The following is a 20031-nucleotide window of genomic DNA, read 5'->3' on the forward strand; positions in this document are numbered from 1 at the left end:
AGCTAAAGGCCAGCAGCATTGCAGACAATAGAGATCAGACCTCTTTTTGAGTTCCCTTAAAAGTACCATCCCCAGAGCACAGTCATCTGAACTTGCAACAACCCAGAAAAATCTCTATTCTTAGAGTGTGGTAGATATTTGGTTTCACTTAGAGCTCAGGTCAGCCCAGGCAGGCTGGGTCTGGGGAGTGGGGAGGGTAAGAAGCTACCTCCAGGGCATTACTGAAACAATAGGAAAGCACTGGCAACAACTCAGATGCAGTGATTCAGTTGGGGCAAACAAGAATCTGGCCTAGAATTAAAAAAGAATTCTAGGGCAATTAGATGACCATAGGAAACTTTTAAAACCTCTGGCATATTCCTGGGAATATAAATGTCTGGCAAGCCAGGAAAGACCTAAGAAAGGAAAAAGTACCAATCACTCAATTCTGGCTGCACTTCAGTTCCTGGACAAGCAGGAAAGAAATTCAAAAGTTTTCTTGTAAAGTAAAGCTAGAAAGTGCGCCTTCCCACAGAGATTCCCTTGGCAAAAATATCCAGATGAGTCATTTAATGAAATCTTCTGGCCAATCATTGGCTCACCACTAAATGTACTGACCCAGGTATGAACCTTAGCATGCCAGGCTTAAAAATAAAAACAAAGTTTTTAAATTCATTTTATTTATTTTTAAGTTTACTTATTTATTCTGAGAAGAGAGCACACAGAAGCAGGGGAGGGGCAGAGAGAGGAGGAGGTAGAAAATCCCAAGCAGGCTCTGAGCAATCAGCACAGAGTCAGATGTGGGGCTCAACCTCACAAACCCTGAGATCATGAACTAAACCGAAATCAAGAGTCAGATGCTTAACCAACTGAGCCACCCAGGCACCCCAAAACAAAATTAAAAAAAAATTTTTAATGTTTATTTATTTTTGAGAGAGAGACAGAGTGTGAGCGGGGGAAGGGCAGAGAGAGAGGGAGACACAGAATCTGAAGCAGGCTCCAGGCTCTGAGCTGTCAGCACAGAGCCTGATGTGGGGCTCAAACTTGCAAATGTGAGATTGTGACCTCAGTTGGATGCTTAACTGACTGAGGCACCCAGGTGCCCCCCAAAACAAATTTTTTTTTAAGTTGCAAAGAACTCAATGGCCTACACTGCAGGGAATATAGAGTAGTGTTGGAAAATCACTAAACGAATACCAATACCAAGAAAATATCAGAACAATAATAAACAAAATACAACAGACCTTGGTGGGGAAGAGGGTGGAAGAATCTTATACTAGAGCTGTTACAATATATTACCTATAGTGTCCAGTTTTTATCACAAAATTAAGAGACATGCAAAGAAATAGTAACATATGCCACATATACAGACAAAAAAAGTCAACAAAAACATCCTGAAGGGGGCCTAGATTTTGGTCTTAGTAGACAAAGCCTGTATTCAAATTTAAAGAAACTATGCCTAAAAATTTAAAGGAAAGTATGATAACAATGTCTCAAATCAAATAGAGAATATCAATAGAGATAGAAATTATTTCAAAAAACAAATTCTGGAGTTTAAAAGTACAATAAGTGAAATAAAAAATTCACTAGAGTGGCTCAACAACAGATATGGGAGGGCAAAATAAAGAATCAGCCAACAAGAAGATCAATTAATGGAGAAATCCACTCTGGAGAAAAGAAGGAAAAAAAGAGTAAAATAAAATAATGTTGCAGGATTTTTTTTACCTCACTACCTGGAGTTCGTCGTCTCCCTGCTTCTTCGAAGAATGAAGAGGTAGACACAAAATGAGCAGCAGGCAAAAGTTGTGGTTTATATACACAGTGGAATACTACATGGCAACGAGAAAGAATGAAATATGGCCTTTTGTAGCAACGTGGATGGAACTGGAGAGTGTTCTGCTAAGTGAAATAAGTATACAGAGAAAGACAGATACCATATGTTTTCACTCTTATGTGGATCCTGAGAAACTTAACAGAAGACCATGGGGGAGGGGAAGAAAAAAAAAGAGGTTAGAGAGGGAGGGAGCCAGAACATAAGAGACTCTTAAAAACTGAGAACTGAGGGTTGATTGGGAGTGGGAGGGAGTGGGGGGTGGGTGATGGGTATGGAAGAGGGCACCTGTTGGGATGAGCACTGGGTGTTGTATGGAAACCAATTTAACAATAAATTTCATATGTAAAAAAACAAGAAAAGAAATTGGACTTCCAGGTGTTTGTTTCCCAAATAAAAACATAAAACACACTCACATGCTCTCCAGAATCTATCATCTATCCTCACCATTATTTCATAAAAGAATACTTAATACCAAAAAGGTAGAAAAGAATCTCAGGATAATGTGCACTTCTTTAGAGCATATTAGCTTAATAAGAAATAAACTTTATATCATTATATTTCTAATTTTGCTGATCTTTCACCAGTTTTTTAAAACCACTTTCAGGACCGCTTTACCTGTGGCAACTGCGACATTGTCCACATGTGTCCAGGACTGGGGGCGGCTGCGAAGTTTGCTTTTGAAAGATCTTGGTCTACGTGGTGATGATGGTGGCAGAGGAGCCTCTGATGATTGGATTTTGCTATCTTTAATTGCCCGAAGGCGTTCATAGAGCTCTTGCAGCTCCTTATTCTGCTGGGTTTGAAGATTTACCACCTCCTGAATGTGTCTAAATGAAAATAATGCAGAAAGCATTTTAATAGCACTGACACCATACAGATAAGCCAAAAAACTCTATGCAATACAAGTTTAACAAGGAATTTAGATTAAGAATGTAAAAATAAAGAATATTCACAGTTTTAGGATGGGATACGCTTTCCTAAGCACAACATTAATCAGACATTAAGAAAAAATTAAACAAACTGGAGTGTCTACGTGGCTCACTTGGTTAAGCGTCTGACTCTTGATTTTGGCTCAGGTCATCTCATGGTTCATGAGATCCAGCCCTGTCTCTGTCTCTGTGCTGATGGGGGTAGGGACTGCTTGGGATTCTCTCTCTCCCTCCCTCTCTGTCATTCCCCTACTCTCTTGGGTGCTCTCTCTCTCTCTCTTAAAATAAATTTAAAAATCTGTGAAATGATTTTAATAAAATTAAAAAAGTAAACAAAATGACAAGAAAAAATTTCTAGGGGCGCCTGGGTGGCGCAGTCGGTTAAGCATCTGACTACAGCCAGGTCACGATCTCGCGGTCCGTGAGTTCGAGCCCCGTGTCAGGCTCTGGGCTGATGGCTCGGAGCCTGGAGCCTGTTTCCGATTCTGCGTCTCCCTCTCTCTCTGCCCCTCCCCCGTTCATGCTCTGTCTCTCTGTCCCAAAAATAAATAAACGTTGAAAAAAAAATTAAAAAAAAAAAAAAGAAAAAATTTCTAAAACTTCAATATAGTGAAAGACAATAAAACAAAATTTAAAGTCACACAGTATTAGTAATATTAACCTTTTCTTTATTATATGTTGCAAATATAAACAAGAAAATATTTTCAACATATAGTAAAAGATTCACAGAATACACAAATAGTTCCTAAAACTCAATAAGAGAAAAAAAAAGAAACGTAATAGAAAAAAGGGGAAAGAATATGAGAAGGTGACTCCAAGGAAGAGGAAATACAAGTAGCCAATAAATATGAGATGATGTACAACTTCACTTTTAACTAGGAGAATAAAATTATTTTTTAAGAAAAATTTTTAAATTCATCTGATTGGAATAAAAGAAAAAGGATCAATAATATCCAGTCCAATGTTGGGGCACCTGGGTGGCTCAGGTGGCTGAGTGTCCAACTTTGGCTCAGGTAATGTTCTCACGGTTCAGGAGTTTGAACCCTGTGTTGGGTTCTGTGCTGACAGCTCGGAGCCTGGATGGAGCCTGCTTTGGATTCTGTGTCTCCCTCTCTCTCTGCCTCTCCTGCACTCATGCTCTGTCTGTCTGTCTATCTGTCTCTCTCTGTCTCTCTCTCAAAAATAAATAAACATTCAAAAAAATATCCAGTCCAATGTTGCTAAGAAATGGGAAGACAGATGGGGCACTTGGGTGGCTCAGTTGGTTAAGAAGTGGGAAGACAGGCTCTCATATATTTTTTAAAGTAATCTCTACACCCAACCTTGGGACTTGAACTCATGATCATGACTGAGCTAGCAAGGCGCCCCACTTTCATATATTTTTGTTTGGTGTATAAAATGGGGGGCGCCTGGGTGGCTCGGTCGGTTGAGCGTCCGACTTCGGCTCAGGTCACGATCTCACGGTCCGTGAGTTCGAGCCCCGCGTCGGGCTCTGTGCTGACAGCTCAGAGCCTAGAGCCTGTTTCAGATTCTGTGTCTCCCTCTCTCTCTGCTCCTCCCCTGTTCATGCTGTCTCTGTCTCAAAAATAAATAAACGTTAAAAAAAATTAAAAAAAAATGATACAGCTACCTTGGACAACAATTTTAGCAGTATCTATCAATTTCATGTGCACATACCTTTTAACCCAGAAATTCTATTTTTGGGTATCTATCCTACAAAAAATACTCACATAATTATGTAAAAATGTAAGGATGTTTACTTTGTGTACTTCAACATTATTTTTCATTTTTTAACATTTCAAGTTTTTATTTAAATTGTTTACATAAGAAAAACATGGAGGGGCGCCTGGGTGGCGCAGTCGGTTAAGCGTCCGACTTCAGCCAGGTCACAATCTCGCGGTCCGGGAATTCGAGCCCCGCGTCGGGCTCTGGGCTGATGGCTCAGAGCCTGGAGCCTGTTTCCGATTCTGTGTCTCCCTCTCTCTCTGCCCCTCCCCCGTTCATGCTCTGTCTCTCTCTGTCCCAAAAATAAATAAACGTTGAAAAAAAAATTTAAAAAAAAACACATGGAATAAAACGGAAATGTCCATTAATGAGGGATTAAATAAACTTTGGCTATTCTAATGTATGGAACAAAGACTACTTGTGCAAACGTGTGTATACAAACACACACACACACGTGCACAATGTTAAGTAAAAAAATTTAGAATAACATATATTACCCCACTTTTATAAAAAGAAAAAAGTATGTATTTGTAAATGCATAGAAAAATTACAGGTCAGGCATACCAAACAGTTCACAGTGGTTGCCTCTGAGAAATGAGATCAGGGCATGAGAAGTACGAGACTGTTTTGTGTGCTTTATTACTGTTGTGATATTATGATTTATATTAACATCTTTATCCCTGTTCCTGGCACCTATTTCTGAAAACTCTTGTAATTTCCTAAGCTACAAAGAGCAGTGGGAGAATCTTTCGTTTTAATATTTGGTCTGTTTTCCTCAAATAGCTCCAGTTCCTAAAATAGCTCCAGAGTGATAAAGGTGAAAGGAATCTTATTTATCACAAGCCCCTTGGAATCACACCTGAGTTTATATTAATGACCTTACTTTTAAAAAGCCCCTAAGGATGGAGACTGCTTGCCAGGAGAACCAACTCAATGATTACAGTGGGACTTTCAGCTCCCCCCACTCCACCTCCGGGGAGTGGACAGAAGCTACAGACTGAACTTATTAGTCGCCAGCGGCCAATGATTTCATCAATTGTGCCTACCATAATGAAGCTTCCAGAAAAATCCCTGAACTATAGGGTTTGGAGAGTTTCTAGGTTGGTAAACACATGAAGGTGCTAGGAGAGTGTCACTCCCAAGAGGGTATGGAAGCTCCATGCCCCTTCCCCTACACCTTGCCATCTGACTATTCCTCAGTGGTGTCCTTTTATAATAAATTGATAATCTAGGAAGTAAACTGTTCTCCTGAGTTCTGTAAGCCACTCTAGTAAATTAACTGAACCCAACGAAGGGTTTCTGGGAGCCTTTGATTTATAACAAACAGGTTGGTCAGAAGCATAGGTAACACCGCCTGGACTTATGATTGGCATCTGTGGGACTGAGACCTTAACCTGGGAGATCTGATGGTATCTTTGCAGTTCTCAATCATCAACAATTTTCAGTCATTAAAATGTCACCAATTGTAAATTAGCTATCTGTCAAACACTTTGTTCTATAAAACTTGGGGCACTCAGATTTGTGACAAACGAGCAACAATCCTGGGGTGCCTGGGTGGCTCAATAGGTTGGGTGTCCGACTTCGGCTCAGGTCATGATATCACAGCTCCTGAGTTTGACCCCTACGTCGGGCCCTGTGCTAACAGCTCAGAGCCTGGAGCCTGCTTTGGATTCTGTGTCTCCCTCTCTCTCTGCTCCTCCCCCATTCATGCTCTGTTTCTCTCAAAAATAAACGTCAAAAAAATTTTTTTTTAAAAAGAGAAACAATCCTTACTTTTCTCGTAATCTTTGAAGCTCCACCTTCAAATCCTCATCCTCTATTTCTGAGTCATCATCACTGCTCATTGGAGAAGATGGTGAATAGAAGAGTGAGCTCTGTGTTTGAGCAAAGGCTTTTTCTTCACGGAGTGGTAAGCACTGATCACTCACTGGAGCAGTCTTTGCCACTGACCTCCCTCTGCCAGCAAGAGTGGCTGAAAATTCACTATCAGAGCTAGGATGTTTCCCAGCAGTAAATGTCTCTCTCTCTTTAAGCAATAGTTCAAGTCCAGAATGCATACTACTTCCCATGGCTGAGTTTTCTTCCAGTTCCTTTTCTGAGGTCATCAAAGATACATCAGTCTCACAAGCTGTGTTGAAAGATGAGTAGTTGTCACCTTGTTTGGCATTTCTTTTATCTTCTTTAAAGGTTTCACGATGAGCTCGTAACTTCTGAGAAGAAAGTGAAGTTTGTGGATTGCACATGGAAGTTTCCATTTTCACTAACTGAGACTTGGCTATTTCAGTAAAGGCTAGAACTTCTTCATTAGAATAGGTTGTCATTTTATTGAATGCTGGTATGTGTTCTATTCCAAAAGATGTCACTTTCACTGACTGCTGCTGAGGAACTGTAATCACCTGAGATACAAAAAAAGGCAAAAATGGCTGGTTCTATCTAACCAAAGAGTAAACCCACAAAGAAATTCAATATCAAAATATGGTACAGACAAGTGGATGGTGTGCTGTGATGTATACCTATCAATAATACACAAATTTAAAAGCCACTTTTAGAATTTCCATATTCAAAGTCTTTCAAGTGGGCCCCTTGGGTAAAGAAAATTGGCTTCATATTGCTCAAACAAAATTCCACAATTTAAAAAAATTACATAATTCAAGTTGCTGAGATTCTAAAGGATAAGAAATTAGATTTATTAAAAAGATGACCCAATCACCCCCCACCAAAATGATGACTCATTTCTGTGCTCTTTTCCAGCTACAAAAATCCCCATTTCTTTAGACTCACCTTTATTGGAAGGCTACAAAAGGTAAGGGGATGTGTATTAAATATGACATTAATCTACACTGAAAATAAGTATCATCTACATACCAAGACCTTCAATACTATTACCTTTTACAATGCCCTTGTAGATAAAGATTCAACCAAAGAACACAAACCTGGAACCGACCCCGCTGAAATGATCCACTCATCACTTTGCATCTACTCAAAGCCCTAGTATCAGCTGTGGACTCTCCTGTCAGAGGAATGGGGTCAGGAGCAACTGCTGATCTCATATCTTCTGTTTCCACTGTAAGTTTTGCAAAATTGTAAGCAGAAAAGAGAAAATTGTTTATTAAGACTAAATTTGTTTACATTACCAAAAATGAAGAAAAGTAGAAAAGCTTAAACCCTGCTAGATAATTAAAAAGTGTTAATGTAATAAGCAACATTGTAGAAGTCTCTAACTCAAAATCAGACGTATGATTTATCCCGAGACTTAGTATCTACATGAAATGAATAACTGTAAAACCAAATTAGTTACAAAAGTAAAAATAAAATGGCAATGACATTAATGGGACATGTCACATACATGGGCTACGTGGAAAAAGTGGTAAGATCTGTATATGAACAAAGAAACAAAAAAAAACAGAAGTAAATGAAAAGTGATGTTACCTAGTCTATGTCCCTGACTGTAAGCACACTACCTTGACGGACTTTTGATCTCTTGAAAAAGCTGGTTGACTGCCGTAGCCTGTATGCCCAGCTTTTTAATTTGCGAGTCCAGGATTTCTTGCTAATAGGATTTTTGAGACTAGGACAAGTAAAGCTTAGGCCAAAATATCCACCTCCTGTCTGCAGATGAATGGCTCCACCACTTGACACAGCAGCAGGATAGGTCTCTGGATCCCCTGGAAGTGAAGCATCTGGAGACATCTCCTAATGGAGACAAAAAGAGAAAAACCAAAATGGTAATAATTTAGACATGGTGAATCAGTTGCTTATACCATTAGAGTTTCTTGCACTGACTAATCAGTAATCAAAAATAGAATGCTATGTATACTTGCATTAATAGCATTTATTCATCACAATGAATCTGAAGTATTCAACTTATAGGAATTAATCCTCCCCTTTCTTTAAAAATATTAGACTTAAGGGGCGCCTGGGTGGCGCAGTCGGTTAAGCGTCCGACTTCAGCCAGGTCACGATCTCGCGGTCCGTGAGTTCGAGCACCGCGTCAGGCTCTGGGCTGATGGCTCAGAGCCTGGAGCCTGTTTCCGATTCTGTGTCTCCCTCTCTCTCTGCCCCTCCCCCGTTCATGCTCTGTCTCTCTCTGTCCCAAAAATAAATAAACGTTGAAAAAAAAATTAAAAAAAAATATATTAGACTTAAGATAAGTAAAAGAGCAGAATATAAATCTTCCAGCCTCGGATATTTTTTATTATAACAACTTTGAAAACTGAAAATTAAAATTGTTTCCTTCACATGCTTCATTTACTAAAAAAGGTTACCGAAACCCTATGCTTTTAAAAGGAAACTTTTCATTTATGCTCATATTATTCAACAGAGTTAAAGATGCCTAATACGCATGAAAACATAGAAAAACAAGATATCTAGGCATTTATATTTATAGAGAAATATTACCAAGTCAAATTTCTTAACTTTATGTAAGCACACAGAATCTTACAATAGGCCTCAAAAGTATTTCAAATTCTTGATAGAAATATTATTAATATCAGGCCATAGCTGGCTATAAAATCAGTCTCCTCTTGTCCTCCCATCCCTCCCAACAAAATGCCAGAATTAACTGTTGTATTCTAAATGAGTACTTTAAAAATAAATCCTCTATAATAATTAATATAAAAAATGCACAACCACAAATACTTTGGAAAATATGGAAATGGTCTCTACTAATCTAGAAAATCAAATGAGTATTTAAAAAGTTCAAATAATGGGATTCAGCATTTGTTTGCAAGAAGGATGGCCTAAGTGGCACTAAGTACACTGGAGTCTTAAATCAGCATTATTGACACTTAGGGCATGTCAACAGTTATTAAAATTCTGATCAATCAGTTCTTATTTTCCAAAGTCCCATTTTGGACTAGTAATAATGCTACTTTCTTGAAGAGAAAAGAAAAAAAACCTCTCAATAATATTATAATTTAGAAAATGTTGCACTGGTCCCACTTCAATTACAGAAAAATTTTAATAAGTAATAACTGAATCAAGATGGTAAGTTAAATACAAGTTCTAGCCTACATTACAAATCCAAATTCATAGATACAACAGAAAAAAAAGATACAGACACATACATATATGACTAAAGGAGGAAAAGCAGCCCATGACACATGCAGGAACTGTTACAAAATGCTGCAAACTTGGATGGCAGATACAGACAGTAAGAGAGAGCACTGGCCAACCTAAAGGAAGAGTGGTTGACTAGAATGCTTGCAAAGCTATACCCAATCTGTCTCCTTTATGCCTCCTAAACATCATCTCATAACACTCTCCTACTTACTGGACTTCTTTTGGTTCCTTGAAGAGGTCTCCACCTGTGAATGTCACCATCACACACAAGTTCTTCCCTGACCACCTTGTAATAAAGTAATCCCCTACTTGTTCTATTATAACCTTTTATTTGTTTAGGGTTTGTCTTCCACTACTAGAATTTGAGGTCCACAAAAAAGAGATCTTGACTTACTGAATGGGAGAAAACTGGTTGGGGTACTAAAGAAAGAACAGCCAGGAAGTTCTCTTTCCCTCCTGACCTCCAAAGCAAGCAAAAGGGAGAGGCATCTGCTCCCAAATAAGAGTGGTGAGAGGCAAATGTTTGTGGCCACGAGAAAGATCAGCAATGGAGAAAGGAGACAACATCCAAGAGGAAGGGGAAGCCCTTCTACCTGTGAAGACTATTAGGCCACCTTCCAGGCAGCATTTAGAGAAAAGTTGTAATATCCAGAGCCAAGAAGCCTGTCTCATGCCTTTCTCACAATTACTGGAGGAAGGCTACAGCAATTATATATAGCATTTAGAGAGACAAACAAGGAATCTTACATAGGGAAAAGAAAATATGAGTACACAACTAAGAATCACCAAACACTTACAGGAAATCAATACTATAAGAAAACACTAGGGGGTGCCTGGCTGGCTCAGTTGGTTAGAATGTGTGACTCTTGATCTTGGGGTTGTGAGTTTAGGCCCCACAATGGGTGTGGAGACTACTTAAAAAAATAAATAAAAAGTTAAAAAACAGGGGCGCATGGGTGGCTCAGTCAGCTGGGCATCCAACTTCGGCTCAGGTCATGATCCCACGAGTTTGAGCCCCACATCGGGCTCTGTGCTGACAGCTCAGAGGCTGGTGCCTGTTTTGGATTCTGTGTCTCCCTCTCTCTCTGCCCCTCCCCTGCTCATGCTCTGCCTCTCCCTCTCTCTCAAAAATAAATACACATAAAAAAATTTAAAAAAAAAGTTTAAAAACCCACTAAATTCAATAAACAGAAGAATAGCCAAGGAAATAGCATTAATAACATAGAATAAGACTGTAATACCTCCAGAAAGATGTGTGAATATACTACAACCATAAGAAAAAGAATGAACTACAGTTATTGGAAATTAAAATATAATCCTTGACATAAAAAAATACCTGAATAAAAGTCTGGAAACAGCATAAAAATTGAGAAATTCTCCAAGTACAAAAAACAAAAGGACAAAGAGATGGAAAACATGCAATGAAAAGTTAATGGATAAGAAAAACAGGAAATGAAGAAATAAAACTATTTTTTCACAGATGATATGATCTTATATATTATACAGAAAATCCTAAATAATATACACATTCAGCGAAATTGAAGGTACAACATCAACACTTAAAAATTAGTTGTATTTCTGGGGCACCTGGGGGCTCAGTCAGTTAAACGTCTGACTCTTGGTTTCGACTCAGGTCATGATCTCATGGTTTGTGAGTTCGAGCTCTGCATCAGACTCTGCACACTGACAGCTGCAGAACCTGTGTATGATTCTCCCTCTCCCTTTCTCTCTGCCACTCCCCCACTCGCTCTCTCTCTCTCTCTCTCTCTCTCAACATAAGTAAATAAATTAATTAAAAATTAGTATTTCTATACACTAGCAATGAAAAATCTGAAAAGGAAATTAAGAAAACAATTCCATTTAGAAATAACAACAAAGAGAATAACTGGTGCTGGAACAACTGGATAGTCACATGCAAAAGAATGAAGTTGAACCCCTATTCTACACCATATACAAAAATTAACTCAAAATGATCCTACCACGTATACTTAATTAATCAAGGGTGAAGCAAAATAAAGTCATTTTTGGACACTAAAAAACAAAAAAACAAATTAGTCATCCATGCAACATATTTAAAGATATTACTCATAGAAGCATTTCAAAGGGGAAAAAAAAGGAATTCTAGGACACCAGAAACAGTAGCAGGTAAATTTGATCCAGATGTAGCAATGGACACTTAAAACAAAAGATTTCATTTGACTTTAACACTTCAGTATCTTTTGAGGATCAAAGTTTAAAATTATTAAATTATATTTCATTTTTTATGGTTCTAATCATATTACATGATCATAGGCTAACACATATAATCATAACATAAATGCTGTTTATTGATCTTCAATTCTTCGAATCAACCTACAGGCAAAGCACAACCAAGTGTTACAGAAAAAAAATGTACATGTTATAAACTTTGCTCATGTTAAAAATACAAGTAAATAAAAATCGGGAAGTGTATGGGAAAGAAGAGGAAAGGGAAAATATTGTAATTTCCTCACCCTTCATAGCAGTGAGTTAACAGGTATTGTTGAAAATTATTAAATAAAAAAATAGATAAGTATATTATTTACACGTTATTAATGGCAATGACCTCAAGAATTAAAACCAGGACCTTAGGGGCCCCTGGGTGGCACAGTCGGTTAAGCGTCCGACTTCAGCCAGGTCACGATCTCGCGGTCCGTGAGTTCGAGCCCCGCGTCAGGCTCTGGGCTGATGGCTCGGAGCCTGGGGCCTGTTTCCGATTCTGTGTCTCCCTCTCTCTCTGCCCCTCCCCCGTTCATGCTCTGTCTCTCTCTGTCCCCAAAAAAATAAATAAAGGTTGAAAAAAAAAATTAAAAAAAAAAATAAATAAAACCAGGACCTTAACAGTGTTTGGGGAAGGAAATGGAGTATAAGGAGGTGTTAACATAAATTACTTTTAATTTTCCCTCCTTCTGAACTTATTTCTTATTTATATATTAATTGCATATTTTAAAATTACTAATTTACAAAAATATGAACATTTGTTATATCTATTCAATGGAATATTATGCTATTGTTTAAAAAAACGTGAGATGGAACTCTGTGTGCCAACACAGATAAATGTTCATAACTGAAAAATAATTCTGAACATCACATGAATATAAACATATAACATATATCTATATCTTTGTAAATATAAAACAGAGGAGTAAAATTATATAAATATTTGCAAGTTAATTAAAACCATGTCTGTAAAGATTCATTAACAGCTATGTCTATAGGTTTGGAAGTGGGATGGATTTTACTTTATATACACACATATACTACTTATATAATAATAATAAAGAGATACAGTGGTAAAGATTTAGAAATATATTTATGATATACTGTAAAATGAAAAGATAAATTTGCAGACAAATATGCATATAGCACAATCCTATTTTTGTGAATGAAAAGTTATAGGTATGTAACTAATCTGTGTAAGCTTAAGTCAAGAAGGTTAAGTATCAAATAGTGGATAAATACCAGATAGTCACTACCTCTGTGATGTGATTCTTCCTATGTTACATAACTTTAAAAAATACCATATGATTTCATTTATATGTGGAATTTAAGAAACAAAACAAACAAACATAGAGGGGAAAAAAGAGGAAGAAAAAAAAGAAAGACTCTTAACTACAGAGAACTGATGGTTACCAGAAGGGAGGTCAGTGCGGGGGAAGGGGGGATGGTAAAATAGGTGGTGGGAATTAAAGAGTGCACTTGTCATGATGAGCACTGGGTGTTGTATGGGAGTGTTGAATCACTATACTGTACACCTGAACTAATGTTACACTGTATTTTAACTAACTGAAATTTAAATAAAAACTTAAAAAAATAAATAAAAGTCAGCTCTTCCTACACACTAAAACAATCTATAAATCAGTCCTGTTCTGTCACCAATACAAAAAAAGTCACTGCTTGCAAGTTCCTAGCTAATTCACCAGAGGGCTCTCTCACCAAAGATACTTCCGCCGTCTCTATGGAGACATTCTTGGCACCTGTAGCCTAAGTCATGGCCTTCCTAAATACCTGTGACCTCAGAATCTTGTGACATAGATAGATTAATTTCAAAGGACAGAACTTTAGAAAAGAAGGAATTTATTTAAAAGAATAAGGATAAGAAATTGATTAGAAAGAATAATACTTACATGTAAACATATTTCGCTGGGTATAGAAGTTATCACATTCAGGTCCCTTTTGAACACTGATATGTTAGCAGGCTGACTCACAGCCACATTGGACAGAATCTTAGAGCCTGTCTGCTGAAAATTAGGGGACTGTGCAGGACTATCTTGAATTCCACTGTGACTGATGCCTATGACTTCTGGCACTGGACATGAGAGCGTATCTTCAGCAGAGGAAGAAAATGGAGAGTCTATGCTTTGGGTATCCTTCTGACTCTCAGGATAGATGCTAGATATGCTATGCTCCTGATAGAGCAAGTTTCTTAATTTTTCATCCAGAGTTTTAATTCGGTTGTCTGCAAACTCCATTTTTGGAGGTCTTTCCCCATCTGATTCCAGGACAGTAGAGGGTAGAAGGGTAGTCAGTTCAAGGCCAGGGGTCTGAGTGGGAATGACCATCTTAGGAGAACTTGCTTCAGTGTTCACTGTGGTTTCTCCTTCTTGGGAAATCAACTCTGCATCCATAGTTGGTTGCTGCACTGCTAAGGATTGAGGCTTTTGATCAGACATAAATGCCAGAGTTGTAAGAGAGTTACCAGCAATCTGAGTTGACTCGCCAGGAGGGACCATAAGTACATCAGCCTGACTGGCAGCTTGGTGACATGGATATGCAGGTAGAAATATGCCTGCTTGGTTGGTGAATCCCTCACATTCAACTGGAACTGCACGAACTGAAGTAGCAGTATGAGTTGAACTACTAGCAACTGATGCCATTATCTGCCTGTCATCTTCCACTTGATAAAATACAGCTTGCTGCTTAGTGTCTACACTGGCATATTCAGAAATCTTACCATCAACTACATCCTTGAGTTCTGATTTGGAGGCAAAAAGTACACGCTGGCAGGGATTATTTTCTAGAGTGAGCAGTGTATCCTGTGATATTTCCTTATTACTTGTGGTTCTTGGACCTAGAACAATAACAAAGAATAGCTAGGCACATATTAATAAATAAAAAGCATGGACTAGTACTCAAACTCAAAGGGGACAAGAGGAGCAAGGGACAAACAAGAACCTGTGTGAATAAGTGTTATAAATAAGATTCAAAATACACAGAATTCAATCTGCCAAGCGAAAAAAAAATCTTTATTTTTTCATAAATATTATATTTTAAAATGGCTTAAGTTACACCTTAACAATAGCATCTTCAAAAATGCTTATGAAAATTCTCAGAAGAATGAAATACCCATGAAAACAAGTTAAAGATATGGTATAAATTTTGTATCCCCATCTTCCAAGTCTGGATGAAGTTGACAGATAACACTTACCAGAAAGTAGAGGTAACCCAGGAACTGTAGACATGGACTGCTGAAGAGGAGACTGAGCCTCACGGTTTCTTATTGTTTGATTGATACAGAATCGCCACCGACCAACTGGAGATGACTGAGGAGCAGATTCATCTGTAGAAAGAATTTGCAAAAATTAATAGGCTAAGCAATTGTCAACATGTTTACCCTATTGATTAAGGAAACCAGGTTAAAACACCAATTTGTCTTGTATCTCCATTTCCAATAGCACTAGGATTTGCCAGTACAATGCTGGCAAATACTCTAAACAACTGAGCACAAGATATCTTTAGGGAAGGATTTTAGAATCTATGAAACAAACACTGTATCAATAGCAATAAAAGCAGGGCACAATTTTGGGGAGAAAATGGAAAACATTTTCTCCAGCTGTTCTGATCCTGATTATGATGATGCTTATGCAAATCTACAAGCATTAACATTTACAGAACTATACCCCAAAAGAAAAAAAATCAATTTTACTGTATGATGACTTAAAAACAAAGTCCCTACACCTTTACTCCTACTTTGTAAACTTATTTAAATAAGTAATTCTTTTTTAAACTTTAATCTACTTTATCAGTTAGAAATCTGCTCAAATTCCTCCTAACAAGGAAAAGAACATAGAGGAGGACCCTGGCATCCTAACACAAAGTAAATTTCAGGGTAATGGTATCTGATTTCATGACTCCCACACCACCTGTTGCTTCTTCATGTTGTTATAATTCCTTCACAGGTCCTCATTTGTCTATGGCTCTTCGCCCCCTCCCAGATACTCTAAATATAACCATGACCAGAGCTGAAAAGAATGGAGAGATAAAGTCATCAGAAAAGAAAACAGAAGACCCCATTTTTAGTTCCTGGAAGTTGATCTAGTATCTGATTTACAAAAACTTATCAGTGATCAGAGCAGGTAGAAGCATAATATTAGTGGAAGGAAATCAAGATATAAATGACTATATTAAAAAATGAGGCAAACTTAGAACATAGGGATATCAGTTAAGAAAGGTTCTGTCCATCTCACATCAGTGGTTAAAAAAAAAAAACTTACCAGTTGACTTCAAACAGTAAAGCTGTTAAAGGTCATCAGTACTGCGACTGCTTTTCTGGTAACATACCATGCAGCAACTCGGAAATAAACTAATTTGATAAAGAACCAACACTTGAAGGAAACCTACAGAATGGTTTTACTTCTTACATCTGGGCTAAAAAGTCCTTTTAAAGTGTGGTAAAACCTACATTAACAATTTATTAATTTCCTTTATTGGCAAACATCTTTCCCAACGAAGTTGCATAAACTTTCCAAATGTCTTGCTTTAAAAGCCACATGGTAAATTTTATTAAATATACTTACTGCTGGTCTGAGTGGATGCAGAATTTATCTGTACTTGTTCAGATGATCCTGTCTGAATTAAAAATGAATAGATAAATAAAGAAGTTCCTGATACATATCTGAGAAGACCTATTTGCTAAATAATTGTTCTTACTTGGCTACTGTTGGATTCCACAATTATAGAGTCAGTTCCAATGGCTCTATCTATAGCAGAGTGGGCATGAAGGATCTCCTGGGCCTGACCTACAATAGCCCTCAATTCTTCTACAAATTTTTCTTTCTCGCTTTCCAGAACAAAGTTATCTTCAACCTGTCCAAAAGTAAAAATAAATCTATTAAATTTAGTTTCTTCAAAATTATAGTATTGTATCCACAGTGACTATCTTAAAGAAAAATGAATTAAAATTAACTATTTAGATACAAATGCCACAACAGAATTAAAAAACAACCAGCACTAAAGGACCACACAGTACATTAAATTATTCTATTTGGAGACCACTGATGTTTGTCAGATTGATACTACCTACCAGAGAAGAACACAGCATTTAAAAAAATATCTTGCATTCTATAAATTATCATTTGAGGAACACAACTGAGGCAATGTTTATGTTTGAAACTAGGATGTCCAAACCCATAAGTTTTTAAATCACAAATCACAAAATGAAACATCTCTAATGATGATAAAGCATGGCCTGGAGACAGTTCATAAAATATGATGTTAAACAAGAGGCAGAAATGACGTTAACTTTTAATATGTTTAATTATGGGGGTGCCTGGGTGGCTCAGTTGGTTAAGCATCCAACTTCGGCTTAGGTCATGATCTCACAGTTTGTGGGTTCAAGCCCAGCATTGGGCTCTGTGCTGACAGCTCAGAGCCTGTAACCTGCCTCAGATTCTGTGTCTCTCTCTCTCTCTGCCTGTTCCCTGCTCACATTCTCTCTCTCAAAAAAATAAATAAACGTCAAAAGAATTTAAACAAAAAGTTTAATTCTGTTTCTACAAGAATACATATCTGAAGAAAATTGGCAGAAACAAAAGCATTATGTACTCTTCCCGCCACCCTTACCTATCCCCATGAAAATAGGGCAAAACTATTAACTTAAGCCTAACAATTCAAAAAAACTACGAAAACTAAATGAAATGATGAACATTACTTGACATCTATATGTAAGATGGTATATCAGTAGCTACTACATTAGAATTACCTGGAGCATTTCATAAACTACTGATGCTTAGGCCTTAACTCCAAAGATTCTGATTTAATTAGGGACCGAGGCAATGGATTTTTTTTTAAAAGCTCTTAAGGTGGTAAGAACCACTGACCTAGATAATGTCTTAATAAAACACTCTCATATTTTAGAAATAAGTATAATAAAATGAAAGAAGGTACAGTGACTTACTCTTGATCATAAGCAGTTTATCTTTGTGCAAATTTTAAAAACTAATGGTACCCTAAAAAAAGATTGCTCTGAATAAATGAGGGGAAAGAATGAGAGGAAAAAAGAGGTGGAATGCCAGATGGAAGGTAATCTGGTTTCATTGTACTTACCATATAATCTGCAATGTCTTCTGGTGCGTCACCATCAGCATCAAACTTGAAGGTGACCATCTTGTTGTTGTGTGTCTCCAACTGACACTCCACCATGTTGTCTCCAGATGTTGACACCTGGGCACAAACATTTCACCAATTTAAGAGTCAGTTATTATCTTCTATTTGCAAATGGACAAAGGAACGTCTAGATGAGTTAACACACAATATATGGAAAAATAGTTTAAATTGTTGAGATTCTAAGAAGGTTTTTTTTCCCTGTTGAAACACTGCCTTAACACCCATTCTATGACAAATAAAAGACTTAAATTAGCAAAATATTAGAACTGTGATCCTGTGGAAAAGAAAAATTTAACTTTTATGAAAACACAAAGTCTGAAGAGTCACTGTATTTTGCTGAAATGCAGTTTATTTAGTCCTTCATTTCCAAAATTCTCTTAATCACACAAATTAGCACGTTAAGCAATAGAAAACACACTGCTAATGGAAATGTATACTGGTCCAACCTTTTTGGATGGCAATCTAGCAACGTGAATTTTAAAAATTGTTAAATCTTCATATATTTTCACTACTTTTATTGACTTAATTTAAATTGAAGTAAAATTAACAGTTATATTGGATTCAGGTGTACAACATACTGGTTTAACAATTCCACGCATTACTCAGTGCTTACCATGGTAAATGTAGTTACCATCTGTCACAAGACAACGTTATTACACTCTCATTGACTTTAGTCCCTTTGCTGTACATTATCCCTTACAACAACCTCTCCTCTGCCAACCATTTTTGTTCTCTGAATTTTTTTAAGTTTATTTATTTATTTTGAGAGAGAAAGAGAGAGAGAGAGAGCATATGGAAAGGGGGAAGGGGCAGAGAGAGACAGGGAGAGAGAGAGAATCCCAAGCAGGCTCCACACCACCAGTGCAGAGCCCGATGCGGGGCTTGAACTCACGAACTGCAAGATCATGACCTGAGCCAACATCAGATGCTTAACCCACTGAGCCACCCAGGCTCCCCTGTTCTCTCAGTTTAAGAGTTCAGTTTTCTGCTTGTCACTTTTTTACCTATTAATTCTACTTCTAGCAATGAATCATTAAAAAAAAACAGGGATCTTAAAAAAAACAGGGATCTTTATATAGATCTGTGTTCAAGAGTGTTTGCTACAGAGAAAGAGACATGCACAGACATACAGACAAAAGGAGAGAGAAAGACAAAAAGAGAAGAAACAGACTGGCAGACAGAGATAGACTGATAGAAACAATTTAAATGAAGAATAACAGAAGTGATTATTAAAATATTATATCTCTATACAAGGGACTATCTAAGGCAACAATTGGAAATATTATGTTACCAGGGCACCTGAGTGGCTCAGTGAGTTGAGCATCCAACTCTTGATATCAGGTCAGGTCATAATCCCAGGGTCAATGGATCAAGCCCTGCATTAGGCTCCAAGCTGAGCAAGAGCCAATTTAAAATTCTCTCTTTCCCTCTGCCCCTCTCCCCTGCTCACTTGCTCGCTCTCTCTCTCTCTCTCTCTCACTGTAAAATAAGAAAAATATTTTAAATATTATGCTACTGAAAAATTACAAAGCGACACAGGAAAATGCGCATGATATATTAAGTTTTTAAAAATGGAGAATACGGGGCACCTGGGTGGCTCAGTCAGTTAAGCATCCAACTCTTGATTTTGGCTCAGATCATGATCTCCTGGTTTGTGGGACTGAGCCCTGCAATGGGTTTTGCACTGACAGCCCTGAGTCTGCTTGGGAGTCTCTCTCTCAACTTGTCTCTCTCTCTCTCTCTCTCTCTCTCCCATAAATAAATAAATAAATAAATAAATAAGAATATGACTTCTCAAACTATTGCAAAAAATAGAAAAGGAAGGAAAACTTCCAAATTCATTCTGTGAAACCAGCATTACAAAACCAGATAAAGACATACAAAAAAAGAACTATAAGCCAAAATCACTGATGAACATAGATGCAAAAGTACTCAACAAAATACCACCAAACTGAATCCAATAACACATTAAAAAAATCATTCACCACGATCAAGTGGAATTTTTCCTGGGATGCAAGGGTGGCTCAATATTTGCAAATATATCACTGTGATACATACATCAACATGAGAAACGATAAGAACCATATGATCATTTCAATA

At 37.5% G+C, this 20031-nt stretch overlaps 1 protein-coding gene across 1 annotated transcript in view; it reads right to left on the bottom strand.

The window, feature by feature from the left end:
- The window catches only part of WNK3 (WNK lysine deficient protein kinase 3), a 163891-nt gene that overhangs the window by 24266 nt on the left and 119594 nt on the right, over positions 1-20031 (bottom strand). The window contains exons 12-20 of the mRNA XM_043569773.1: positions 17872-17988; positions 16477-16632; positions 16344-16395; positions 14975-15106; positions 13674-14617; positions 8070-8160; positions 7401-7531; positions 6241-6863; positions 2429-2640 (exon numbers count right to left, since the gene is read on the bottom strand). Of these exons, the coding sequence (XP_043425708.1) occupies positions 2429-2640; positions 6241-6863; positions 7401-7531; positions 8070-8160; positions 13674-14617; positions 14975-15106; positions 16344-16395; positions 16477-16632; positions 17872-17988 (2458 nt within the window). The remainder of the gene's footprint in view (positions 1-2428; positions 2641-6240; positions 6864-7400; positions 7532-8069; positions 8161-13673; positions 14618-14974; positions 15107-16343; positions 16396-16476; positions 16633-17871; positions 17989-20031) is intronic.

The sequence above is a fragment of the Prionailurus bengalensis genome, chromosome X (assembly GCF_016509475.1).
Source record: "Prionailurus bengalensis isolate Pbe53 chromosome X, Fcat_Pben_1.1_paternal_pri, whole genome shotgun sequence".
Taxonomy (NCBI): domain Eukaryota; kingdom Metazoa; phylum Chordata; class Mammalia; order Carnivora; family Felidae; genus Prionailurus; species Prionailurus bengalensis.